The 14893-nt window shown below is 36.1% G+C and overlaps 1 protein-coding gene across 3 annotated transcripts; it reads left to right on the forward strand.

Moving 5' to 3' along the window:
• Positions 1–1408: 1408 nt before the first annotated feature.
• Positions 1409–14663, forward strand: LOC137007168 (galectin-9-like). 3 transcript variants are annotated; one of them, XM_067368507.1, is made up of 9 exons: positions 1409–1442; positions 2539–2602; positions 7812–7900; positions 8113–8308; positions 8411–8530; positions 11256–11285; positions 11575–11663; positions 14044–14200; positions 14328–14663. In XM_067368507.1, the coding sequence occupies exons 2-9, from the start codon at positions 2567–2569 to the stop codon at positions 14472–14474; spliced, it is 864 nt and encodes a 287-aa protein (XP_067224608.1). In that variant the 5' UTR covers positions 1409–1442; positions 2539–2566; the 3' UTR covers positions 14475–14663. The 3 variants fall into 3 exon arrangements, with proteins under 3 accessions (XP_067224608.1, XP_067224618.1, XP_067224628.1); XM_067368517.1 differs by lacking the exon at positions 1409–1442 and having other exon boundaries at positions 2310–2602; XM_067368527.1 differs by lacking the exons at positions 1409–1442; positions 2539–2602 and adding an exon at positions 4178–4604.
• The last annotated feature ends 230 nt before the right edge of the window (positions 14664–14893 follow it).

The following is a 14893-nucleotide window of genomic DNA, read 5'->3' on the forward strand; positions in this document are numbered from 1 at the left end:
ACAATGCTACAGCCAGATATTCTACTTTGAAATGTGTGTTCCGTGTCGGAATATCTGTCTTTATTTTGGTCTGTGTGAAACTGTGTGCTGCAGTTTATCCAATAGTTTTTCGACATCACAGGTTACCAGTTGGCGGAAAACACTGCGTATTGTAGCCATGGAAACCAGTAAACAAACTGGGTCAGGGAATCGCAGATTCTACTTGACCTAAAAAGCCTCTGAATCCATCAAAAAATCTCTATGAACAACAGCATATTAAAACACACATAAATCAACTCATCAGCTTACAGTGTGTAAGTCTCCTCAACTTTCATTGTCAGTTACACTCCCTCTTGTTGCGTGTTTTCAAGCTGCTGGCCACCCGCGTCTTTGAAGGAAGGAAGGGGCAAACAATATTTTGAATTTGGACTGCAGTACCTATTTCGACCATTGGGTGTCATTCCTACATAGAGCCCCTTTAAACATATTACTGATATAGTTTTAAAAGTTTTTCAGGCAAGAATGTACTGGTTTAGAGCTCAAATTTGTGGTTTATTGATAAAGATAGAGCCTTTCTGAAAATTTGATCTGACGTTTTCAGAGTTGTGAGATCCAGACGATCACCGGGCGTTCAGCGCTCATGTACCCAGCCGAGAGCAGCTGTACCTCGGCTAATCCTTCGGATGTTTGCCGCTGGCTCAGATGTCTCTGTAGTGGTTAAACATGACATAATTTGTCTTTTGTATATCTAACGGGCGATCTTTGGTCTCATTAATCTATAATTTGTTCCTTGGCAAATCGTTTTAGCTGAAGGCTAAGTGACGTTTCATAGCTTTATATATAGCTATTTAACTTTTCCTTTGTATCCTACTAAAATGTTGATTTTGTACGCTTGACTGAATTGTTTGCTTTATTTCTTATTGTATATTCTTATACCTTTTATATGAATATTGATCATTAAAACTGACATTTAACCAAAAAACAAACAAACAAAAAAAAAAGTTGTGTTTTATATTTCATTTTATTACAGTGAAGATAATCAGAGTATGCACATGTATTAATATGTTTAATATTTTTGAAATGTAAACGAAAAGAGGCAGGGTTGTTTAATATTTCATTTTGTTATAAATATATAGTCTATGTATGCAGACATTGAAGATAATCAATGAACGTGTTGCCTGAACCACATTTGTGAGGCTATTAATATGTTTGTTTTTTAAATAAAATGAAAAGAGGGAGAGTGGTGTTTTATAACACATTTGGTTTTATTGTTGGCTAAAATTTACATACAGAGATAACTGGAGAAGCCGGAGTGAGCTGAGAGACGTATATCAAGTACGCTGCTGTGCCATTTGCAGAATCACTGGAGTCGCGTCCTCACGAGTCTGTTCTCCTGAGTCAAACTTGCCAAGTCCGAACGACCAAGGTCCCAAACCCTATTGGAAAAAAAGAGCAATATAGAGGTAAGAATCACAAGTTAATCATTGGATCAGCCCATGATGTTTATGCATTTTTTTTTAAATAGCCTTTTTAGACCATCTTAACTGGCAACACTGACACTGTGGTTAACTGCTTATTTAATTTTACTTTATTTTCTTTAAAATAAATGTAAGTAATGTTTTAATTTCAGTTACATTACTGCTTGCTTTTAATTCACAAAAAAGTGCACTAAATGTCTTTTGAAAAAGACCAGGACTAGGACTATAATCTAGCATTCATGATTTAAAATCATTTAAGTATGCCATTTTCCCCTGTATGCACAAAATAGAAAAAAATTAAATGGGTATGCTAATTATATTAACTAGCTAGCTTGCTGGCTAACATCTACAAATAAATTACAATATGAAGCCTTTATTTTGTTGCCTTTGTTGTCTGTTAGACTATTTCAGGCATTCCATATTTCTCATATTTCTCTTTGTTGTAATAAGGAAAAAACATACTTGAGATCTACCATGGCCCAAGAGCGTCTCGGTGGACTTGCTGTCATCAATAATGATGCTTCTCAAAATTTGTCATTTGATGCAGTCATTGATGACTTTGATGGTTTTGAAACTGTTCTGTAATTCTGAAAATATAATAGATTTTTGCACTTTTTTTGTTGATTTGCACTTTAATTTCTAAATTAAGGTTTGTGTTATTCTTCAGATGACAGTAAGTCAAATTTGTTCTCTCCCAAAAATCTGGTCTAATTAATTAACTTATTATTTTGTAACAGACACAATTGATTATCACTGAAATCAATCAAACAGCACCAATGTCTATTTGATCTAAATCAAATAATTTAAGAGAAATCATCCTGAAGCACAGGATATAAATTATAGGCAGGAATCCTTTCCCTTGTTTGACTGGATTCTTTCGTTGGCCTGTGGTTTTTACATTAATACTCTATGTGAATGAACTTCATAGTTCTTGGGCCATGCAATTTAAACACAGTGGTTAAATATTAACTCAGATAGAGAAACTGAATCCTGAAAGTGGAGCTTCAGTCAACCACAGCTACACTGGAGATAGATATTTTTACATATTTTATAAGTGGTGGTCTGTCTTGATAAATTTAAGGATTTGGAAGAGATCAAAATCTGTCAAAATGGCTCTGCATCAACAACTGCCGTTTTTCAACCCGGTAAGTCACCAACTGTTTTATTTTATTTTTTTTGGACACAAATTAATATACCATTATGAAACAAATATATATTTGATAATTTGATGGATGATCCACAACTGTTTTTATGTTTTATGATGGTTGTTCATGAGTCTCTTTGTCCTGAGCAGTTAAACTGAGCTCTGTTCTTCAGAAAATTCCTCCAGGTCCTGCAGATTCATCAGTTTTCAAGCATTTTTGCATATTTGAACCCTTTCCAGCAGTGACTAAATGATTTTGAGATCCATCTTTTCACACTGAGAACAACTGAGGGACTCAAACTCAACTATTAAAAAAGGTTCAAACATTCACTGATGCTCAAGAAGGAAACACGATGCATTGAGTCGGGGGTTGAAAACTTTTGAACAGGATGAAGATGTCCCAATTTTTCTTATTTTGTCTAAATATCATTGTTTTTCATTTAGTACTGCCCTTCAGAACCAACAGAAAGATACTTGCATGTTTCCCGGCAGAAAAATTAAGTGCAATTTACCTTGATCTATAAATTCAAGTGTTCACCCCACTCTTAATGCATCGTGTTTCCTTCTGGAGCATCAGTGAATGTTTGAACCTTTTTTAATAGTTGAGTTTGAGTCCCTCAGTTGTCCTCAGTATGAAAACACAGATCTCACTGCTGGAAAGGGTTCAAATATGCAGAAGATCCTTAAAAACTGAAGAATCTGCAGGAGCTGGATATTTTTTTTGAAGAACAGAGCTCAGTTTAACTGCTCAGGACAAACAAGAGACTCATGAACAACCATCACGAAACATAAAAACAGTCGTGGATCATCAGGGAACCACACACAGTATTGAGAATCAATGCTTCACATACTTATGAATGGGGTTATTTTAATTAGTTCAGCTATTGTTTTGTCTCGAACTAAAGGCAAACATCTTTTATGTAAAATATCTTACTCAGGACAGTACTAAATAAAAAATAACATGCATTTTGTATGATCTCTCTTATTTTATTAAAATTATTCACATTTTCACAGATTCTGCAAGTGGTTCACTTACTTTTCTTGCAACTATATATATATATATATTGATTCAAATTTAAGCCTCAGATGAGGAATCAATATACAAAAAAATCTAAATAACTACAGTGGACATTATGTGGATGTTTATTTTGCGTACAGTTATTAATCAATTTATGGATGAAATATGAATATCATAATTCAGAAAGCTTTATGACGTTCATATATCGACCCAACGGGGAATTAAACATATATGGTGAATTAACTACAACGAATTATAATCAATCACATATATGATTAGTTCTGGTTGAATAATTATGTGGAAAACTATCAGTTCGTCCACCGAAACGGAAAATTATCCACAGATTATCATGACAGAAATGTTATTCTCGGGCCGGGAGACTAACTTTCTATCATAGCCTTCAAATATAGAGCAAGGATATTAGAATCAGAACGTTAAAGTGACTCGGTTGTTGCTAAAATGAGCAAGTGAACAAAAAGCATGGATAAAATGAGTTTAATATACGAAACGGGTAATACACAGGTTATACGGCTAAATGGACACAAGTAAATACAAATACATACAAAGTAGAGGGAAAGGCAGAAACGAAAGAGATGATCAAAGCAGGTCAAATTGCAACAGTTCACCTTTAAGAGCCAAAAGGAAACTCAGTATTTAAGATCGTAAAGACGTTATACTTGCATAGGTTAGTCAGGGTGCTTGGAGTTTCGGAGCGCTCGGTTTGATAGTTGCTTCTTCTTCCGGAGGTTGTTTCGGCGAAGTTTCAAACGAAGGTTTAACTGTTATAATATGACCGGAAAATAAAGAAGAGAGGCCGTCTTGACGGCAGGAACTCGTGCAGAAAACTTGTGCCACCAAAAGACGCGTGTCATGGTGTTTTAAAGACAACAGACCAGAACGCCTTCTTGATAACGTCCTCCAATGCTAGCGTTGCGATTTGGCGGGTTTCCACATTCCTTTGTCCTGTCTCCCGAATAAATTTATGGTATGTTGAATCAGTGCATTTCCTTCATAGTATTATTAAACATTGAACGATGCATTTGGCAGAAATGTAACGTACATGAGTGAATAGCTCGGATTCACAGCTTTACGGAGAGATCAAACTCGACAGGTGTCTCTCGTCATATAAAGAAGATACACTTTACACTCTATTACTATCGTTTAACATGAAAACTAACCTACTACAGTCAATTCTACGATTCTACACTAGTAACACATACATGCAGCGAGCACTACAATGGCAGGTACATTCATATTTGCAGGTATAATGTTTGTGTATACAGTCTTTGTATGTGTGTGTGTGTGTGTGTCTGTGGGTGCGTGCGTGTATTTTCTCTTTTTATGACCGTTTGGAATTCGGGCCTGTCTTTCGAAACCCGATCCGTGGCGTTCGCATCTCCTTTGAAGTCACAGAGGAGAGGTTTGGGACTTATCGAAATAGTCATAAAAAGAAGGTCTCGTGATCCATTAGTGTCTGCCGGGCCGGAATCGATGTAAGATTTACAAACCAAAGTTCCGTGAATTGAGGCTTAAACACAGTTTATGGTGGGACCTGCTCATCCTTGAGACTGTGCAGACCCTACACAGACATGAAACTCAAGTTCAGCCATATCCATGTGAAACTCTTTCAGTCTGAAAGAGAAACTCATTTGTTATTTTATCTTCCATGTTTTCAGCACTCTGATGTGAACTCACTGAATTGTTTTATGATTGGTTGTAAAGAATATTTTGTTAAAGACACAAGGTTGAACTCAGAGATAAGGGAAGGCAGAATCCAAATGAAGATTAACTTTAATATCAATAAAACCAAATTATACAAAACAAAGGAACAGAAACATAACTGACAATACCTGACAGGTATTGGAGCACACTGTAAAAAAATAAATCATAAAAAATGGTCAATGACTGTCAGCTATGGCTGCCAAACAAAACCTTACAATTAAAGTAAAATATTCTAATTTAAATAAAGTGCAAAAATACTTTAACAGAAATTTTCTTACAGAAAAACAGTTGTTTTACATGTATTCAATGAATTATTACAATAAAACACCTTAGCTGCAAAACATAATCTTAAAAAAAAGGTCAAATGACTTTCAGCAAAAGCTGCCAAACAAACTCTGTAAAATAAATGTAAAATATCTTAATTCAAATAAAGTGCAAAACACTCTTACAGAAAAAACACTATATATCCATGCTAACAAAACTGTGAATCTCTTGCATTTAATCAGAAATAACGCACATGAATGAAAGTAACTGCAGTATATGTTACTGCCTCTGAAATAAAACAACATGCAGCATAACATTAATGTTTTCTGGCTCATCCTGGACTGAAGCACAGGCTCTACTCTTCAGCACAATGGTGACCCACAAAACACACAATACAGAAACCCAAGAGAACATGAAACACTAACAGATCTCTCAAGATCCCAGCATCTTTACTTATTACAATCCAGACTTTATTTATTTCATACTGAAGTTTTTATAGAGAATTAACAGAGGTTTAGATGTTGATGTTTAATTATAAGTTTGAAGTCACCATTCTGACTTGCTTTAGTTGGGCTTTTGACCCTTGATTCTTTAACTTTAGTATTTCTCTGGCTGCTTTAACTGTGTGTTTGATACATGTTTGTTATAGCAGCAAAAAAACAACAAAAAAAAAAGGGCAAGAGTAACTCTGATCAGATGATGTTGGTCAACTTTTTAAGTGATGATTTAGTCATCATGAAGTAGTCTGATTCACTGATATCAGAGTCTGATCTCTGACTAAATTGTTTAATATTAGTTGTAGTTTCACATGCCAATACTATTCCAGTGATGTGATACTATAAACAATTTTATTAAATCATTATGCAGAAAATGTTTTGTCAAGATCATGCAGACTTACAGAGACATCTAGAATTAGCGTATGAATCTCAACAATGGTGACAATTAAAAAAAATAATTCAGATCAACTCTGAAAATCACAAAACAAGCTACTAAAGTCGCAAAAAATTTTTGTTGATTGTCACCATTGTTGAGATTCATATGTTGATTATTGTGATATCAGTGAATCAGGCTACTTCATAACAACTATATCATCAATGAGAAGCCAAAATCATCTGATCAGAGTTTCTACAGCATTTTTTGCTATAACAAACATGCATTAGAATTGCACAGAGTCAAAGGTTAAGTGTTCAACTAAAGCAAATGCTCTCCTCCATAATGGTGACATCAAACTTTTTTTCTTTTAATAAGACATCAACATCTAAACCTTTTTTAATTCTCATTAAGAAGTTTAGGATGAAATAAATAAAGTCTGGTTTGTGATAATTGAAGATGCTGAGATCTTGAGAGATCTGTTGCTGCAAGTCATTTGAATTAAAATCAGGAAATACCTGTAAAATAACAGTGTTTTTTAGGTTTATTTTAATTAATAAATTTACTTTAATTCTACAGGTTTTTTGGCTGCTATTCATTTGACCATTTTATAATTTAACTGTTTTGTTACGGTTTAATTACTGATTATTTTTGTAATTTTACATACGTTTGTTTGTAATTTAAGAAAACAGAAAAAATAATGTAATTGTTAATTTAGTTGTAGTTGTTAATTTACATACATTGTAAGTAATTTTACAGATTTTTGAGTATAATTTAAAATAAAAGAAAATGACCATAAAAAAAAATATTTTCCGTAAAATTAGGATTTTTTTACAGTGCACAGCACATGAGCAGAGCGATAATATTTCCTTCAGAGCGGAAAACACCTTCAGAGCAAACCAACACTGGCTAAATCAACGCTGTTAAGTGTAGGATGTTGTCCCATCTACAGAGTGTTAGAGTAACACTGAAGCAGTGTTGAAGTTAATGAGACAATTAAGTGATGATTGAGCATTAGTGATGAACACCTGCTGTTAACAAGCAGAATCACTGAAGGAAAAAGAAACAAGAAGAGAAAAAAGAAGAGACAAGCAGAAACAAAAGAACTACATCTGACTTCAGCCGCAGCCTTAGATTAAATCAGCTGAAGATAAAAGACATAAAATATTTTAAGATCTTAGCAAAGGATTAAAGAACTCCACAAACAGCATTACCAGCTTGACCATGGATCTTATTCTCATTAATAATCACAGAATAAAAATACTGCAAGTAGTACAAGTGCATCAAGATGTACAAACACACATTTTATGGAATGTCTGATATAAAATCTTTTTAGAGTGTCCCATTCACTACTCCGATCCAGGGAGGACTGAAGGATGGAATGATTATTACTGTATGTGGCCGAGTTTTGCCAGATGCCAACAGGTGAGTAACAGACTCATAAACTGATATGATTGTGCTTTATCTCATCAACCATAGTTTTACAATTACAGATTTACACTTTATGTAATTGCCATTTCTTAAAAAGTCAAAGTAACAAATGCAACATATTTTTTCTTACTGCAATGTATTTTGAAAATACAGTCACCATAAACTATATTCTTTTGTTATTTCTTATTCTAACACATTTTCTCTAGATTTGATGTGGACTTCTTGTATGGGTCTGATCATGTTCTGCACTTTAACCCTCGCTATGATGGAGGGTCTGGGCTCGTAGTGCACAACACCCTTCAGAAAGGTATCTGGGGCTCAGAGGAAAACAAGTCCCAAACTCCCTTCCCAAGAGGCCAGACATTTGCGCTGCAGATCTTCGTCACCCAGGGATCTTACAAGGTGCTTTTCTGTCAGATAATAGTTTGTTTTTAGTTAAATACTCTATCATCCATCACTACATGCCTTTTTTTACAATAAAAATTACTGTGTTTCTGGCTTTAGATAAGTACCAATGGGAAACCCTTTTCGGAGTTCGAGCACCGTATGCCATTCTCTTGGGCGGACACATTCCGCATTGTTGGAAAGGTGGAACTGAGTTTAGTTGCCTTCCAGCGTGTTGCGGTGAGAACAAAAAAAAAAAAAAACACATTTTATTGTGAGGGACCATATAGGCCATAATTATTGAAATGTCTCTTATAAACATTAATGAAATGAAAAACATTGATCAACCTTAGTGAAATTCATTCATACGCATTACTGAAATGAGAAATATTTCCATTTAATTTGGCATGTTTATATCTTATCTTTTGCGTGTCCAATATAGACATTCATGGAACCTCTGTACAATGTTTAAAAAAAAAAAAAAAACTCAGCCACGGATCCATCCATAGGCAGTAAAACACACATTCACACCTTTAGACAACTTAGCATCTGTAAATCACTTATCTTTAGATTGTGAGGGAAAACAGATCTAAAGGAAAGACTTAAGGAAAAGTCTCAGCATCAGAAGTTTCCACTTCAAGCACTGGGAAAGACTTATCTCTTTCCCTATTTTTATCTTTAGCGTACCACCAGTTTTCCTTGCATACCGGCACTTCCGACAAGTTGCATGTACAGAAGCCTGCCGTGCCCTCCCTTCTTAAAGGGTTAGTTCACCCAAAAATAAAAATTCTGTCATTTATTACTCACCCTCATGTCGTTCCACACCTGTAAGACCTTCATTAATCTTCAGAACACAAATTAAGATATTTTAGTTAAAATCCGATGGCTCCGTGGGGCCTCCATAGGGAGCAATGACATTTCCTCTCTCAAGATCCATTAATGTACTAAAACATATTTAAATCAGTTCATGTGAGTACAGTGGTTCAATATTAATATTATAAAGCGAGGAGAATATTTTTGGTGCGCCAAGCTGCTGAAATCACGTGACTTTGGCGCTCTGAACTCCGGATTCAACACACTGATTCATTTATGCTCCGAACCTTCCTGTAGCAGTGTTTTGAAATCGACCATCACTATATAAGACGTTATTTTGTTTTTTTGGCGCATCAAAAATATTCTCGGTTTATAATATTAATATTGAACCACTGTACGCACATGAACTGATTTAAATATGTTTTTAGTACATTAATGGATCTTGAGAGAGGAAATGTCATTGCTCCCTATGAAGGCCTCACGGAGCCATCGGATTTCAACCAAAATATCTTAATTTGTGTTCTGAAGATGAACGAAGGTCTTACGGGTGTGGAACGGCATGAGGGTGAGTAATAAATGACAGAATTTTCTGCTTTGGGTGAACTAACCCTTTCAGGAATACGTTTTGAACTGAGCATTGGGAGTATGGGAGCACCATTTTTCCACTTAAAACACTGGGGAAGACATATGCCAAACATACCCATATAATTTGACTCGCACATATTCCTCAACAGTTTTTTAGCATCCCTCCACCACTCTCCATCTCCTCACACTTGCCTGGTTACTTTCCTAACCAGATATACAGGGGAAGTACTTTGGGTTCGGGCCAAATACCGAGCTCGGAGCCCTCTTGTGAAATGCTGTTTGACATTTATTACAAACACACTGTAACACCGTGTCTACACTGGACGTGAGTGGCGCGAGCTGACAAAAGAAAACTGAACCCATTACAATCAGTCATGCTGTCTACACTGGATGTGATGTGACAATAAATCCCCGATAGTAAACTGATGCCTCGCTCTTTTTTTGACATAGTCCAAACACTCACATTAAGACACATTGTTGAACTGACAAGAAGGACAAATGAATTTGAAACATTTGGTTTGTTGCTTCCAGTGTAAGAACCTCAAGATTAAAGGGGGGGTATATCACACACAGTTTCTGCCAATCTCATGTTAATCTTGAGTACATGTAGAGTAACAATGCATCCTTCATATCTCTTATCATATTTATGAATATAGATGCGCTAAAACCGAGTCTTTCCGAGATCCTGGAGGCGTGTCTGCCGTTAGTGCTGTGGGCAGAGCTAACGAGTCACGAGCGCTCACAGCTTCTGCGAGATGTCTGTTAGCTGCAACATCATTATAATACAAAAGATGGACAAACCATTCATCACCGAAATGCCGGGAACAAACAAACATACGTGCACAAATCCGTTGCTGCCCTGGCAAAACAAACTTCATCCTCTGTTCCCTTAACGCTGAGTTCTTTGGGAAGCTGAAAAAGGTAATCTTTCCCTCACAACCAAAAACACACTCCTTTGGTGACAGGAGCTGCGTCTCATTTCGGACGCTTCGTCCTCCGGAGGTCACACTTGAAGGCTGCATACGCCATCAAGGATGTCTTATTTAAGAAAAGTAACAGTAATAAAATTGACTGATATTCATTATGAGGTGTAAAATATTGTAATTTCTTTCTTACGTTGCAATCTAATGGTTATTTTTCTTAAATGAGACCGCTGATGTATGCAGCCCCTGAATTGGGACACAGCCATTGTTGAAAAATCTCTCGGATTCTGTATCCCGAACGAAACCCGTTGATGGGCGTGCTCTTGCTCTTGCTCTGGGTGATATGTGTGTGTGTGCGCGCTTATCATGGAGAAGTGCCTGTGCAAGGAATTCCTCTATCTTTTGACGTCATACAGGACACACTTGAAAAAATCTCTCTCAATTTTTTACCGAAACCAGAAGTAGTGGATTTGGCACAGAAATACTCCATCATATGTCCAACTCGTGTTTTGAAACTTTGGTCATGTTTAGCATGAGAATCCAACTCTTCAACAGTGTAAATAAGTCAGAATGCATGAAATAGCATTATACCTCCCCTTTAAAAACAAATGTACTTACCTGCGTTTTTCTCCTTTTGTTCACAGCCGCCTCATGCTGCATGTTCAGGATCTTTTGTAAGTCATCGGAAATGTTTTACAGACTATATAAATCTCTAATATTAACTTTGGGTGACATAAATCATCATAAGACAACGAGGAATGCTTGTGGTTTAAACCAGCACTAGTACTGGTAGTAAAAAACATTTATTTTATCAGTGCACTACAGTGAAACTATACAATGATTTCTTTAAGGATTATTCAAAGTGGATTTGACTTAAAGTTTGGAAAGGGATTAAATAGTTAATATTCTATACACATATAAATATTAATATAAATATCTTTAATTATTTTGGCAAACAATCAGATGGTGCCGTACAAAAGCGTCATCCCTGGTGGACTTCAGCCTGGCAAAGTCATCATCATCCACGGAGTCATCAGTCCCCAAGCAAATAGGTTTGACAATGTCACTTCTCTGGCATATAATCCCAGTCCACACTTGAGATCGTGCGATAATCACAGTGACCTCAGATCACTCTGTGACACTCAAAATGTTGAGCAGGTTGAGAGGATAACATTCAAATAACGTTCAAATAACATTCTACTTCCTGTTTCTCAACAAAATGTGGATACTGCAGGATTTGTTAGGAAACCGTTTGTGCTGTACAGTTGTGTTCTGTGCTCAGCGTGGAACTGTTAACATATTCTTGAATGTTGAATTGTCAACACAACTGAAAAATTTGAGAGAACATCACATAAATTGACTTCATAAATAGATGTTGATTTTCCTAAAAGGTTTTTGTTTGAACTCACTATTATGGGGATCAGTGTTCCCTTTGGTTGGGCACTTGGAACTTTGGTTTCAAAGAAAGATGTAACAAGCAGGTTGCTTTTAAAAGTGAATTGATATAATTCTTCCATATTTGTGATACTATTTTGTAATTGATCATGCTTGAGTCACACTTGAGACTTAAACATTCAGCATACAAAACACAACCACGGTAACAATTACATTTTATTTAAAGTAAATTATCAAGTACTCCCTCCAGTTATTTTTAATAACTAAAAATGTAGTGTAAGTGAACTATACTAACTAAGCATTTGTCAGTACAACATACTTTGTATGTTTACATATTCTGGGAGGTTCGTTGATTAGGATAAATCTGCTGTTTTAAAATGGTTGTAATTAGGGGCCAAGCACCGAAGGTGTGGAGGCACCTATTGTTATTGTTGGCGTTCTTTTTTTTTTATTTATTTTTTTATTATTCTTCTTCTTCCGCTCTTGAAGTCTATGGCAACCCATAGAACCATTTGCGGGAAAGTTGTGAAATTTTGCACACAGTTAGAGGACAGTCTGAACTATGTCCATAGCAAATTTGGAGTCTCTAACTCATTCCCTCTAGTGCCACCAGCTGTCCAAAGTTGCACTTATATTTATGTTAATAACTTTTGAACCATAAGGGCTAGAAACAAAATTTGAATTTTGAAAACTTTTTTCCTCTGATTCCTTGGCTCAAGCCGAATCGATTGCACCCTATGACGTCATTTTCCGTCATGAAAATTTTTCCGCCATTTTGAATTTTCTGAAAAACATACTTTTTCGAACTCCTCCTAGGCCGTTACTCCGATTTTCACGAAAATTGAACCAGATCATCTTCAGACTATGCTGACAAAAAGTTATGGAATTCAAGTCGATTCCTCAAACCGTTTTCAAAAAACTCGCAAACGAATTGTACCTAGTGCTTGCGAAAACAGAAGTGAGGCTGTATCTCCGCAATGCTTTATCGTATTCAGACCAAACTTGGTACATGTCATCACAAGCATGACCTGAGGTACCATGCAGTGTTTCGGCGCAGCGCCACCTACTGGTGCGGAGATATGAAATGAATTTTTGCTTATAACTTCTGATGGGTTTGTCCAAAAATCATAAATTTGATAAATTTGATCTCGTTGGATTCAGGGAATCATACCGAGTCGAATGATATCCAATTTTCTCACTTCGACCATTTTGGCCGTCGGCCATTTTGAATTTTGTGCTAAAATGCTGTATTTTACGAACGCATTAACATATCTTTACAAAACTCGGTATGGGTCATCAGCACAATGCCCTGAAGGAGTCTGACCACCTTGTGGTCAAAAGTTATAACAACATTTACAAAAATGCTAATAACTTTTGACTGTATTAACCGATTGTAATGAAACTTGTCTCAGTGGATTCCTTGGGTCATGCCGAGAACAAAGATATCAAATTTGCCATAGTCAGCTGAACTTCCTGTCCGCCATATTGTTTTTCTTTAAAAACCCACTTTTTCGAACTCCTCCTAGACCGTTGCTCCGATTTTCACCAAAATTGAACCGTATCATCTTCAGACCGTGCCGACAAAAAGTTATGGATTTCAAGTCAATAAGTCAAACCGTTTTCGTATGCCGGAGCAAAGAATTTGAGATATGATGCAAAAATTACTCTTGAAGCTGTATCTCTACAATGCTTTGACATATTGACACCAAACTTTGCAAATGTCATTGTCACCTCACTCTGACCATACCACATTAATTTGGTCACAGCGCCACCTATTGGCCGAAAGTGATGAACCAGTAAATCATAATTTTTGATCATTTTTCAGCTCTTTTGCCTAAAATCATCTTAATAGGTCTTTAATTGTTCACGGCCGTGTTGGCTGGCTTTTTGTGCCGCTTTTGTGCTTGGCCCCGTAATTGCTGCTTGCAGCTATATTATTCTTTATTACTGTTGGAGTGTCATAATGACAATTTACCTGATCACTATATGCAGTATATATATATATATAATTCTCTTCTCATTTTCTTTGTTCAACAGAGTAGTGATTAGTCTACGGCACAAACATGGAATTGCGTTTGCCTACAGTCCTCGTTTTGATGAGAATGTGGTTGTGCGCAACACTTATCAGGATGGGCAGTGGGGTGCAGAGGAACGATCTGAGCTCTTGCCATATAAAAGAGGAGCACTGATGCAGGTAGGTGTAAGCTACATGTAGCCTACAGCTTTATGATGCCTGTTAAAGTGGACAATATAGAAATATGACTGTAAATACAATGGACAATGACTGTACAGTTTCACATATTTGTCATTGTGCATTTCAGGTCACCATTTTTTGCAGTCATCATCAATACGAAGTGTTTGTTAATGGTGAAAAAACTCACACTTACAAGCATCGTTACACTAAACTGGAGGAGATTGATGTTTTAGACATCCGTGGAGACATGCAGTTGACCTTTGTGCAGCCCTGAAAAAGATTTTATCCAGATCTATGACGAATACATGTTCAAAACATGCACCAATCTATATAAACCTAAATGCAAAAAAAGATATATTAATCAGTGCATTCTGATGCAAAGATGTTTTGCTTGCCTGCCTGCCTATTAATCTGAGACCCATGTGATTGTCCACAGCTTCAGTAATAATTATTTAAAATGAATAAACACAGGCTTGTTCTGCATGAGTGTTTCCTCTTTTATTTGTGCAAATAAAATATGGCTATAAACATAATTTGACAAACACAAATTTGCAAAGCAAACAAACATTTAAAATAAACATAGTCACATCCCAACACAAATACTCCTGATCACTAGGGGACAGTGTTGAGCTGGAAACTTTACAGAACAGCTACCTCTAATGGCCACAATAAATCCCTGAAACAAATACTGCC

This window comes from Chanodichthys erythropterus, chromosome 3 (assembly GCF_024489055.1).
Source record: "Chanodichthys erythropterus isolate Z2021 chromosome 3, ASM2448905v1, whole genome shotgun sequence".
Lineage (NCBI taxonomy): Eukaryota > Metazoa > Chordata > Actinopteri > Cypriniformes > Xenocyprididae > Chanodichthys > Chanodichthys erythropterus.

Excerpts from the sequence above, each read along its gene's own strand:
- LOC137007168 (XM_067368507.1), top strand. The coding sequence starts at position 2,567 with ATGGCTCTGCATCAACAACTGCCGTTTTTCAACCCG. Across the intron at positions 7,901-8,112 it reads GTTTTGCCAGATGCCAACAG|ATTTGATGTGGACTTCTTGT; the intron begins GTGAGTAACAGA and ends CATTTTCTCTAG. Across the intron at positions 11,286-11,574 it reads CTGCATGTTCAGGATCTTTT|ATGGTGCCGTACAAAAGCGT; the intron begins GTAAGTCATCGG and ends GCAAACAATCAG.